This window comes from Canis lupus, chromosome 24, assembly GCF_048164855.1.
Source record: "Canis lupus baileyi chromosome 24, mCanLup2.hap1, whole genome shotgun sequence".
Classification (NCBI taxonomy): Eukaryota; Metazoa; Chordata; class Mammalia; order Carnivora; family Canidae; genus Canis; species Canis lupus.
In genome coordinates this window covers 10,711,341-10,724,966 of record NC_132861.1, presented here as the reverse complement: position 1 = coordinate 10,724,966, position 13,626 = coordinate 10,711,341, and the positions used below count along the sequence as shown (strand labels likewise).

General features: G+C 43.5%; 1 protein-coding gene across 1 annotated transcript in view; it reads left to right on the top strand.

Moving 5' to 3' along the window:
- The first annotated feature begins 24 nt into the window (after positions 1-24).
- Positions 25-13,626, top strand: part of LOC140615731 (WD repeat-containing protein on Y chromosome-like) — a 34,981-nt gene continuing 21,379 nt past the window's right edge. The window contains exons 1-4 of the mRNA XM_072795559.1: positions 25-153; positions 805-848; positions 955-1,048; positions 2,379-2,484. Of these exons, the coding sequence (XP_072651660.1) occupies positions 128-153; positions 805-848; positions 955-1,048; positions 2,379-2,484 (270 nt within the window). The 5' untranslated portion in view covers positions 25-127. The remainder of the gene's footprint in view (positions 154-804; positions 849-954; positions 1,049-2,378; positions 2,485-13,626) is intronic.

Here is a 13,626-nt window from a genome sequence, read left to right as displayed (position 1 = left end):
AAAGAGAATTCTTATTTGGGCATAGGGGCAGGGGGAGGCTGGAAGATGAAATATTCTTCCACCTGCTTCATACAGGGCCCTTCAGCCACCGTGGACACAGCTGAGATTGGAGGTCAGAGTAAGCTAGATGGGGATTTCCTTCATGATCTTCTGGTGAGACTCATGTCTGACACCTACAGGAAGGCCTTTGATTGTTTCAGTATGTTGCTCCTATTTTCATTTTACTGTTCAGTAGATTCATAAGCAAAATAGTCATTTGACTAAATATATATGTCAAAATAATTATAGGAGAAAGTTGGCTGGTTGGTGGATGAAACTGATGGGTCAGTTCCATGAGCTCTGATTCACAGTTTGAGATACGGTTTCATTGTCTTCTTAATGACAAGTTCCTAACCCCTATAGTGTAAATTTTCCTATCTGTCCCATGGAGATAAAGTTGCTTCTCTCACTGAGTTTTTCGGTGATTCAAACAAAATTATGTATAGGGAGACCCTGGCACAGTGCTGGTTCTCAGTAGAAATTTGCTAGGTTCTTCAGAATGATTTGGCCTTCTTCCATTTCCTCCTTCCCTGGGTGACCCTTCTTGCCTTCTTCTAAAAAAGGAGGGGAAATGAATCTTGCTGTTCTTACAGACACAGTTTTAATCCTTCGCACTCCATGGTGTAACACCAGGGGCCAGAAAGAGGAAGAAAAAAGTAGACCTTGCTGAAAACAAGACCAAGACCTTTAAAAATCAGCAACTTGTCAGAAAATTTACTGATCATATTAATAAGTCGTGTTTTGTTTTTCTGTAAATATTTTTAGGGTGCACTATGGAAACAACAAATGTCAAGCAAAAGGTGAAAGAGGTAAGGGGTGTTAGAAAAGATGTCGAGGCAAGAAGAAAACAAGCATTCCTTGGTTTACCCCAAAGGCGGGCAGGATGTGATCAAACTGTTTTTCACATCTACAAAGGAGTCAAGGCATTTTCATTCTGTAAGAGAAGGAACCTGCTGCTGACAGGTGGAATGGGCCGAATCATTCGAGTCTGGAATCCTTATCTGCCAGGGTAAGTTTTCTTTTTCTCTCCAACCCAAAGTGCCACTGACCTAGTAAAGTACATGAGCGCAAGACAGGGGATGGCTAATTCCCTTTGAGGATAATTTAAGAACCCGTTCAAAATTGATCTCCCATACACAAAGCCCGGGAAACTTCTGTTGGTGGCCACTAAAGAGTCCTTCTTTGGGGTTACTAAGCAACTCATTGGCCCCATTTACCAATGAAGAAACTGAAGCTTAGAGCTTAAAAACTTAAATAACTTTTTGGAAACAATGCCAGAATTGAGGTTCAAATGCATTTTGGCTGATTCTAAAAGACTATGTCATTTTCGTTGGTAAGTGTTGAAGACGGAAGAAGAGTGGAACATGGGGAGTAGTCTTCTTGTGCACTGGTAAGTGAGGATTTGTAGACAGGAACAAGTCATTTAGGGGGTGCCAAGCTTCCTCATTGAGCCTGTATACCAGGCATCAGTGGAGGAACGTCAAGGTGACCCATGTCCCTCAGCATGGCAGGCAGCTGCAGAGACAGTGCCATGAGCAGGGGGGCACATGGGACCTGATCCTACCCCTGTCATTTTCTAGCCCAGTGATCCTGCAGGAGGGCTGCAGTCCGCGTCCCCCTCGATAGTGGTGATCACAGGAGTACCTACCCTTCCTGTAGTAATAAAGATCATAAATGGGGTCACCCATGTATAGCGTTTAGCACAATGTCAGATGCCTAAAGAGAAAGAAAGAAAAAATGATTTTCTAACCACTTCTATTATCTTAGACTCCCATTTTTCTGGTGACGGAGAAGAATTGACTTACCTTCCAGTGACTTGGTTATAAAATGACATTGTGTTCTCCCCTTCAACCTCAGCCCTGCCTCCCTTCTCCAGGCCCTGCCTCCCCACCCTCTCACTACACACCCAGCCCTGTGACCCTGAGGGCGTTGTGATCCCTCAGAGTTCCTTAAAATAAACTCATATTAAAAATACCTTCCCCCTAGATCTGAATACTGTTAACTGTGGCCTGCATAAAGCAACAACCTGACATAGAATCTAGTCCAGCACCATCCTGTACTCTTCCTCATTTATTCCTTTTATAGTGATATTGTCAGCAGTTGGAGAAACAAAGCCCAGAGCTTCATCTCACACTGAGTTATGTTGCTATAACTGGGTATTATTTGCTTCAGTCCTTTTATCACACAAGATATATACTTGTGTGATTTCAGAAGGAGACATAACCCTCCTCCAGGCTGAATAGAACTGCCAGATCCGGGCCAAGTTTAGTCTTGCATTTTTATTTAGAAATAGCACATAGGAACTGCTTGGTGTTCATCTGTTCTTTTTTCCATTCTAGAAAACCAACAGGTATGCTGAAAAGCCACATGGCTCCAGTGGTCTACATCCATGTATCCGCTGAGGATAACAAAATATTTTCCATGTCTACCGACAACACTATTAAGGTTTTTGCCCTTTTACCTTTCTGATGCATTGTCCAACAGAGTTGCAGATAGAGAATGTGTATGTTTCAAGTTTTCTTTCCCCTCTGTGAAGCTCTGGAAGCCTCTGCATCAGCAGATAGTCAAATGGCAGTTACATTTGTGGGTTTGCTTTGGAAAGAGTAGATATGTGGGCAATTGAGGGGTAGTCTTTTAGAGAATTTTCTATACCTGGTATTGTTGGTATGAGTAAACCTTAAAGCATCTCAGTCTCTGTTTGCATGCTGTCCTCATTCCTCTGGGAGAATGTGTATTGGAGGATGGAGAATGGGGACATTGTGGAGGCAGCAGTCCCTCATTACTAGTGGTTATCTTATTTTGCAATACACATAGGGCAAGTGGGCCCTTTCTGAAATGTTGTCTGTAAGTCTTAGAATTTAAATCCTTTTGGCCCTGGTAGGAGTAGTGGTATCATCACCTTCATTTTGTTTGCCTTCACACCTCTTTTTATATGTACAGTTCTATCCACCTCTAAAACTCAGCTGCCCTGTGACCTTTGTATTGCACTATTTTTATACCCCCCAAAAATTTCATCGATATGCTTTAGCCATCATTTCATATGCATTTCATATGAATATGAAAAAGTTTTCATGACTTCATCAATATTTCTTTTTCAACTGTCATGGGGTCAGAGGGTGGGATTTTAGATCAGTCTGAATCAAAGGAATTGGAGCGTGAGGCAGGTCGGTATCATAGCTTTGCATAGGTACATAAATCAGTCACTGACCACACACATAATAAATGATTTATAGATGCTATGGGCTGAATCACGTCCCTTTAAAATCTATATGTTGAAGTCTTAACCACCGGTACCTCAGAATGTGATTGTATCTGGAGACACGGCCTGTAAAGAAGTAATTAAGGTTAAACGAGGTTGTATTGGTGGGTCCTAATCCAATATGATTGGTATCTTTATAAGAAGAAATCAGTACACTTAGATGGAGGGGCAACTGTGTGAAGGCATGTCAGGAAGGTGATCATTTGCAAGCCAAGGAGAAAGGGCTCAGAGGAAAGCAAACCTGCCTATACCTCAATCTAGGACTTCAATCCCTTACTTGAAACCATACTCAAAACAAGCCATAGACCTAAATATAAAAAGAGCTACAATTTCAAAACTCTTAGGGGAAAACACAGGAGTAAATCTTCATAACCTCAGACTAGGGAATTATTTCTTAGATATGACATCAAAAACAAAAGAGAAAAAAGGAGAAAATGAGTGAGTTTCATGTCATCAAAATTAAAACCTTGTGCCTCAGAAGGCACCAATAAGAAGGTGGCTAGACCACCTACAGAATGGGAGAAAATGTTGTCAATCACACATCTGATAAGGGACTTGAACCTAGAATACAAAAAAATCTGTACGCTCAACAATAAAACCACAAATAGCCTGGGCAAAGAACTTAAATAGAAATTTCCTCAAAGAAAATATTCAAATGGCCAGTAAATCCCGGACAAGATGCTCCACATCATTAGTCATTTTGGAAATGCAAAACAAAACCACCATGAGTTACCACTTTATACCCATTAGGATGGCTAAAATCAGAAGATAGAAGATAACAAGCATTGGCTAGGATGTAGGGAAATTGAAGCCCTCCATGCATTGCTAGTGGGAATTTAAAATGGTGCAGCCACTTTGGAAAACATTGTGGTGGTTCTTCAAATGTTAATCATGGAGTTACCATATGACCCACCAATTCTACTCCTAGATTTAAACCTAAGAGAACTGGAAACTTATGTTCACATAAACACATATGAATATTCATAGCAGTATTATTCCTTATAGACTAAAAGTAGAAATAAGCCAAATGTCCGTGAACAAATGAATGAGTAAACAAAATGTGGTATATCCATACAATGAAATATCATATAGTAATAAAAAGAAATGAAGTGCTAATGCATGTTACCACATGCATGACCCTTGAAAAGCTTATGTTACATGAAAGCCAGTCACAAAAGGCCACTTTTTGGATGATGCTATTTATATGAAATGTCCAGAATAGGCAAATCCTCAGAGACAGAAACTAGTTTAGTAGTTACTGAGGGGGTGCAGTGAGGTGGGATAGGGATTGGCCACTAATGGGCATGGGGGGTTCTTCCTGAAATAATGAAGATGTTTTAAAATTAGACAGTAGTGATGGTTGCACAGCTCTGTGAATATGCTAAAACCCACTGAGTTTGTACACTTGAAAAATGTGAATTTTGTGGGATGTGAATTATATCTCAATAAAACTGTTATTTTGTAAAGGAGGGGGAGGGGAGAGATGGAGGAGTCAAGGGGAATGCCAAGGCTTTGGGCTGGAGCCCACTGAGACAGGGCAGATGGCGGAGAAAAGGAGCATAAGATCAGGAACTCTGTTGTACATGTGTTGGATAGACTCATCCTGAGTTGAGGGGAGATGTCAAAGCTAGAGATATAAATTTGGAAGTTATTAGCATTTAGATGGAATTTTAAGCCGTGGAGGGGATGAGATGGAAAAGAGAGCAAGAATGAGCAATGGGGAGAAAAGCCTCAAAGACTGAGCACAGGGGCGCTGTGATGGGCTTTGCTCTCAGGGTACATGGACATGGCTCCTATACTGTGAGCTCAGAGTCCATCTCATGGCAATGATGAGGACATTTTACACAAAATTAGGTGCTGAGATCACAGTTGGTGATGCAACCAGGACCCAAACTCAGTTCAGTCCTTCAAGCAAATTTGATTAAAATGGGAAGATTCATGGACCTCAGTATTTGATTTATTTTGAAAATCAAATCCATCCTAAGGTATCCTCCAAAGCCACAAAGTTGGAGACTTCATATTTTTAATGAGCTTTTTTTTTCTCAAAACTTGGCACCATCAGATAATCATAATTCTGTATGTGAGGACACGTCTCCTACCCTATTTTCTTTTCCTAGTGCTTCTCCATTTTCTTCCAATCTAAAATCATGATTACAAGATTAGCATCTTGCCTGTGATGATTCAGGCATATTGAATCACTTCCCAAAATGTGTTTAAAATATATTGAAATCCTATCTTGGAAATATGGTGTGTAATTTATTTCAGAATACATTATTCCTATCAAATAAAAAGTAATCAACCAGGAACCAAACAGCTAAATTTCTAGCATGCCTGATCAGATAGTCTTCGTTCTTCAAATTGATTTTTCAGCCCAAATATTTCACTTCTCTAAATCATGGGGACATATGAAACGTTTTGGGAGTCTGCTGGTTTCTGGCATTACCCTAAAGGAAAGTAAAATGACAGGTTCAGTTTTTTGTTTTCACTTGTTATTTTCTGTGAATTTAATATTACATACCACAAAGAGGGCTGTTTTGTGTCAACAGGAATTAGCATAGAAAAAAAAGTTATTTCTTGAAGGAAGATAGCATGGTGTATTAGTTAAGATAAGGCTTGCCACTGTAACAAATAAACCCCATATTTTCCATAGGTTGAGATAATAGAAATTTATTTCTGTTTGCTGTCACACCCAAGGCCAGTGCTCCTGGGCACAGTGAGGGGCATTTTTTCTTCCATTCAACCAGGCTGTCTTCATGCAGGGTCCCAAGGTTCTCAGAATCTTCATCCCAAGACAGTGGGAATGAGAGAAGATAAGGCATATATGCCTCTTAAAAATTCCAACCATAAATGACCCATCACTTTCTCTCACATTTCACCAATGAGTTCATAACTCTGGGTGAAAGGGAAACCAGGAAGTGCCTTAGTTTGGTGGCCACTCCCCAGCAACACCTTTCCACTGTAGACAGAGAGTGTGCATTGAGGGGCTGGGGCACAGCATGGAGAGATATTGGAGAATTACAGACTTGAATTTGAACTCTGAAACTATCAGAAATTAGGTGATCTTGGTTGAAGTATTCAATCCCTCTGAACTCAGTGACTTAAATCTCTTGGACACTGGTCGCTTTTCTGTAAAATGGAAGAAAGACCCATCTTGTAGGTTAGTTGTGCTCATAAGCGATAATGTATGAATTGTGCTCATCATGAAGTAGTTTTACCAGGTAAGACTCTTGGGCCAAAGAGACAAAAATCTAACTCAAGTAGTTTAAGCTAAAAAGGGATAATTTATTGATTATCGAAACTGGATCATCAGATAGATGGTCTCATGGACAGCTGGGTTCAAAGATGGCACTGTTATTCCCATGCTTTCTGCCTGCACTTCCCTGGCACACTGTTATCCACTCCTAGTGCAGAAAGGCTATCTCTTTCCAAATGGTCGGGTCCATCGATGCCCAGTCTGAACTCACAACTCAACTTCAGATTCACTGTCAGCTTCAGCCAGAAAAATTTGAGGGAAGACACAGATTGACCAGGTTTGGGTCTCCTGCCTACTGCTTGCAATCAGAGAGGCAATTCTCCTCACAGAAGACGAGAGGATGCTGGACAGGCCATAGATAAGTCAGCGATGCTAATTCGTTGTAGCTTCTTTTACTTTGGGGATTTAATGCCAACTTTCCGAGTCAACCTCAGCAACAATAAGGAGAGTATATTCCCACCTTTCCTCTTCACAGACCTCGTAGGGGTCCCTCTATAGCATCCCGTCTAAAATCACTCTCCCAGGCTTCAGAATTACCTCATCCTGCCCCTCATTAAAACTTCCTCTCTTTCAGTAACATTATCTCATGAAATAAGAAGAAATTACCAGACGAATGGATAACTGCTGATAAAAACTGGGTGTGTTACCTTTCTATTACCTTTCTATCCAGGAAAATTAGCATTTTTCAAGCAATCAATACTCCAGAAAGGAGTGAGAGATGCCTCTTGAACAAGTAGTTGTTGGGGTCACCTTTCCATAGGACTATTTTACTTTGATCACTACTATCACCCGCGTACTGACCTCCCAGAGTTTATTGCTTCCTGCCTTTTATGCCATGACCTAAAATAACAGATAAAAAAGCAGGCTAGAACTTTCAAAAGAACTTTGCTACCTGCTGGGGAGAACTAAGGAAAATAAACAGTATAAATAGAACAAATAAGAGTCTTGCTTAGGGGGCAGAATGCTTCAAATTTCCTGTTAGCTGATTTGCTTCCTGGAGTCACAAAGGAGGGGAAAGAAATGCCATCCAAGGACATCTTACCCAGTTTAGTCCTCGGATTTTCCAGTGCAGTCTTGGAGGGTGATAAGGCTGAGAAGGACTCCTACTCTAGCTGCTCACTGGCTCTGTCCCAACAGGAGAGTCATTGAACCTCCCTGGAACTCAGTGGATTATACCTACCTCCCAAACTTGGTTTAAGATCATATTCATTTGTAAAAAAAAATACCCCAAACTGAGTGACTTTAAGAATCCAAATTTGTGTCTCACAGTGTTAGAGGCTGGAAGGCTAAAGTCAAGGTGTCAGCAGGGTTTGGTTCTTCCAAGCTGAGGAATACTCTGTTCTAGGCCTCACTTCTAGCTTCTGATGGTTTGCTGGCAGCCTTTGGCATTTTTGGCTTATAGAAACATAACCCTAATACCTGCCATCATCTTCACAAAGTCTCCTCCCTCTTTCTGCGTCTGTCTCCAAATTTCCCTTCCTACAAAGATGTCAGTCATATTGTCTGAGGCGCTTACCCTACTCCATCACGATCTCTTCTTAACTAATTTTACTAGCGACAGCCCTATTTCCAAATAAGGGCACATTCTGAGATACAGGGGGGTTATTCGACATACAGATTTGGGGGAGGGGGACACATAATCCAACCCATAACAGAATGAATAAAACAATGCACGGAAAGCATTTAGCACAATGCTGGCGCACGTCAGCTCACTACGCAACAGTTGCCTTCGTGATGATTCTGTCTTCCCAGTTTTACACTTGGGCCCATCTGCTCTTCCCCAGGGATGTGGCCATCATTCCCTGCAGCTCTCATCAGATTACAGTACCTTAAAATACTACAAGAGCCATGACATGACTTACATAATAATCATAGTAAATGATTAACAATAATATCATTCTAATCATGTGCCATCTTACCATGGCCTAGCAGCTAAAACACTATTTTTCACTAATATTTAAAAATCCCTAAGATTTTAATCCCTATAAGCTAGGCATCATTATCAGTCTCCCTATTCTACAGATGAAGAAACAGGGAAAGGGAATGTGGTAATTTGGCTGAGGCCACATACCCATTAGGCAGTAGAGCTGGGATTTCAAACTAGCCATGGAGATTCTGAACCTCCATGTCCTTGACCAAAAGCCATGCTGAGGTTTGTTCCCTGAGCCCTCCAAATATCCCCCCAGTGTCTGATTTTGAGGAACTGATTCTAAAATGGGAACACAGCTGGGGGATATAGGTAGCTCTGTGCACACATCGGACCCATGTTATCAGACCTACACTGTGAAAGATGGTCCATGAGAAGAGAAGCCACTGGCCACTCCTTGTGGTGGGGAGTGAGGCACAGGCATCTCTGCTCCTTGCTTGGTTTTATCTCTGCAGAGGGGCTCAGGAAAAAGGGCCCCACTTTTGGCCAGGTGGGAGGTTGGACAGTTTTTAAACATTGGTCAGTCCCAACCAGACCCCCGCAACAGGTAATGCCTTTGCAAACACGGCAGAGTAACCTGTCCCAGACCTCCAGCTACTTTGTCTTCATTTCTTCCTCAGATCTGGGACCTAGAGACTGATAGCTGCTTGTTGACCACCTCCTCCAAAGCCAGCCAGGTATTAAGGGGGATTTCGCAGCCTGCCTCTATCTCCCCCTCTCCAGGGCCCTGTGTGTGGCCACGGACACAATTGTACTCCTACACCTGAGACTGAGGTATGAGGTTATACTCTTGGCCTCAAGCTGTAGCTCTCTGGAGGGTACTGAAGGGCTCAGGGTAGCTGCTTGCAACCTTCTACATAATGATCCACAGTTAAGATCCCTGGGTAAGCTCCTGAGCTATATGCTCCCAAGTCTTTAATCTTACATATTGTATTTGGTTAGCTCCCTTTAACATTTCCCATTAATCACTCCAACACCACCTCCCTGTTATCCAAAACATGGAATCTACCTCTTAAGTCCTTATTGCCCCACTTGCCCTATGCCTATAGTGAGTTGTCCAAGAAGATCTGGGGGCTTTAAATTCAGTCCAAAAGCATCAGCCCTACTTGCTGCAGCAGTGGCCCACATCTGAGACCTTGTCTCTACAGCAGGGCAGCCATTCAGGGACAGTACAAGCCCAGGTGATGGAACAGGCCCTTGAGGAGGGTCCCCTTGTGGGCTTTTCCTGCCCAGGGCCTCAGGGTCAGGGAGCTTGAATGTCTTGAAGACATCTCGGATTCCTCTGCAAATGAGTCCACCTTAGTTTCCTTGGCACACTTTTGCCAGGCCACATTTCATTTCCTCCTTGGCAAGGAAAGTGGTGCCTGGTTGTCTTTTCCACACTCAGGGAGGTCATTGAGACATTTGTCCCCTTTGCATGAATGTCCATTTCAGTGCCTGCCCCTGTTCTGCCGAGGCTGCCCAATCTTACAGAAGAGTTTAAATCCTGCCTCCCAGATACCCACAAGTCACCTAGTGTGATGCTGCAGTTTTACCGATGAGTGAACAGAGGCCTGGAGAAGGAATGAGTCGCCCAAAGTCAGGCAGGGTGTCAGGAGCAGAGCTGCGACTAGAACTCCTCTCTCAGGAGTTCCCGCTGCCTTCTTCCTGCGTCGTGCTCCTCCCACCGGATGGGCAAAAGTCTGACTGAGACTTCAAAGGGGAAGGAGAGCTTAATTTGTTTTGTTTTGTTTTTAAATTAGACAATGGGAAGCACATTGTCTAGTCTTCCTTCTGCAGAGCCTGCAGAGCTCCTAAAAGACACCTGTGAGTGGTAGAGAGAATGGGCTCTGCCTCCCTGGGTCTAGAGGCCTTGGGGTAAGTTGCAACTCCTGCCCTTGGCCTTGGCAGAGCTCGCAGGGCACACTGCCTGCGCCTCGAGAACTTTCAGGCCCTCTGCATACATACTAAAACTAGAAACATCATTATAACCTTCTCATGGTTCAAACATGGTCCATGATTACTTTCCCCACTTGCTGCACTGAGATAAACACATTCCTCATTCCCCGCCTGCCTGCAGCTTTTCCCTTCACTCTTCAGCAGGAGGATGACTCCCAAATCCATAGTCTTTGAGGACTAAGGAAAGGAGGAAGGGAAGGTTCAGGCTGAATAGTGTGGTTTGCAGGGTTCACATCCCCTGTATATGATAATGGCAAATGGATTTCCTGAGCCTAAAAGGATGGCAGACTGTCCATAAAGTGAGTTTTTTAAAAAAGAAATTTGTGCACATAGGCACATAGGAAGAATCTTAAATATGTCTCTTGTGTTTGGTGATTAAATCACAGATCAAGAATTGACTTTACAGAAAACTGATCAGGTTTCACGGCATCAAAACTCTACTGAGAAGGCCAGGTCATATGGCTGCTGCCTATGTCTATACCTGCTCTTCCTAATTTGCCCCCGTAGCTGTGGGAAAGGCTCACATGGATGGGGAGCACCAGGGCAGAACAGTTGCCCAGTCATCAGTACAGCTGGGGCTGGAAGTGCGGGCTCTCTGCTCAAGATGCCAAAGCAACCTGCTGAAAAATGGGACTACAGTCCGTTGAATCGCTGTTTGTTCTACATGGTATCAATGTGTAGAAAAACAGCCTGTTGGATTGAGTTTTTTTTTCATTTAAGCAAAGTGACTGAAATTCTACCTCCTAGCAAGAACAGCCGGGATCTCTAGCGCCAACACTTAAGTGTCAGATAATGTCTGCCAGTCCCTGCTCTGTCGCAGGGAACTTTGTGATCTTGATCAAGTTACCTGGTCCTTCTTAACTTTCTGGTGGCTTCCTCATCTGTGAAGTGGGGAGACTCAGACTCAGCGCCTTCTCTTCATATTGGGGTAGGGGTATATAGGTAATGCCAGGAGGCTCTGGCTTGAGGCCCAGCACTTTCTCTCTGCAACTGTGTCCTTCCTTCGTCCTTCCCCACAGGCCAGACTTCGTCCTTCCCCACAGGCCAGACTTCACTTACAGCAGTCCAGAGACCATTCATGGGAAAGTGCTAGTCGTCCTTCGTCCTTCCCCACAGGCCAGACTTCACTTACAGCAGTCCAGAGACCATTCATGGGAAAGTGCTAGTCGTCCTTCTGCCAAGAGCTATTCTTCCTTGAAAGGGATTTCACCCACTGGAAATAGTCTGGCACTAAGTCGGAGGTTTTAGGTCCACTGAAACTTTTTGAGAAGCCCAGCTTTAGGGCCGAGTACTGGGAGGGACAAGAGAGAGAAGGCAAAGTAGTAGTAGTGGGAACCAACATTCATTTACGAAGTATCCCCCGCATGCCAGGCTTCTCCAGACATTTGACATCCTTTTCCTCGCTTATTCCTCACAAAATTTCTGTAAAGGATTCCATATTCCAGATGAGGAAATCAGCGCAAAGCATTCGATTGCTTAACTCCTGTGTGCTGTCTCCCAGAGGTGGCACACCGGGAAAGGCCCTTGGCCCCTGGGTGCCCATGGGAGGTGCACTGTGGTGCCTCGTCCCTGCTGTGAGTGAGAGGTGCTGCCCATCAGGATGGGATGATACAATTTGTGTTTATTTGAGGGAAGATGTAAATTCATAGGGAAGAAGGTCCACTGTGTAGTCGTATGAAACACACTCCTCTTGCCCTAAACAGGAGACATGTGCCATCAGTTTTCATGGTCATCATCCCCACTTAAGCAATAAGAATTTTCAGCAGTTAAACAACTTGTCCAAGGTCACAGACCCATTTCTATCCTCTTAATCTTTCTTTCTTAAAAGATTTTTATTTGTTTATTTATTTATTTATTTGAGAGAGAGAAGGAGAGAGAGAGAGCAGGAGGAGGGCAGAGGGGGAGGGAGAGGGAGAAAGAGAATCTTGAGCAGACTCCACACTAAGTGCAAAGCCCAACAGGGTGTGAGGTGGGGAGCCTCAATCTTATGACCCTGAGATCACAACCCTGAAATCATGACCCGAGCCAAAACCAAGAGTGATAAGCTTAACAACTGAGCTACCCAGGTGTCCTTATCCTCTTAACTTTTCTTTATAAAGCAATAGATGCCTCATCAATGGTATCCATGTCATACATTGGGTTCAGGTTTTCATTCTTCCTGTTTTTCATGAGGACGATCTCCCCCGGAGCCTTACCTAGCGGTCTCCCACCAAGAACCCATGCTGTGCTGCCGCTACAATCCAGCCTTCAGGCAGGTGGTCAGCTGTTCTGAAGCATCTGTTAAGTATCAACTCCTGCTTTCTTTAGCAATGATGTATTTGGGAGTGTGGGCCCAGCCCCATCGTCCTCACCTTGGAGCAGAGTAGAATGTTCTGGGGACATGCTGTCCCTGGAAGTTAGGAGTTCTACTAGAGTTCTTCAACTCTACTAATTATCAAGTATTGTTTGGACATTCTTGTTAGCTGGGTGGAAGACCTCACAGTTTCTCTAGTGGTTTGTCTTGTGAGCTATTTGTAAGGGCCATCTGGTACTAAGAAATGGTATTATTTCATGGTGGTGTAGGATGATTAATACAACCGTATTACCTACTTTATAACACTAATCCAGAGCTGAGGCTATGGAGTATTCCACATCCATTTGCCCTTTCACTGGAGTTCACGAGGATCACACTCATCCTCTCCTAGATGAATGGCACATCCTGGTCCAGGAGGGTACAGAACTAGTGCTTCTTGAATAAGGAGTGAGAGCAGAGAAGCACACACATCCCATAACTCATGTACTCCTGTCCTTGAGCTAATCGGGGGCCACATCCCAAGTACATTCAAGATATTTAAGTGTTCTGAAGTCTCCTAAATATCAGTTCAGTCACTTTCTGAATCACTGGCCTAAGCTCTGACATTACAAGCCGGTGTCCCAGGCCATCTGGCCACGCCCTCTTTCCTTCTTTCTGCAATTGCCAGGCACACCCTGTCTTTAGGATTTATAGCCCCGGGGGCACCACAGTCTGGACATGTCCTCTTCATGTTCACACCCACTTTGGCTTCATTCCCAGAGAGACTCAGTTTTCTTTGCTCATGTTCTTGCCAGTCCCTGCTCCAGAGATTAGTCATCACCATGGTTTTATTAACTATTGAAAGAAATAGATTATTTGGTCTGTTGATCAGAAATTTTTATGATGACTCAGTCTCAATTCATCTCAAAGAAGGTGGA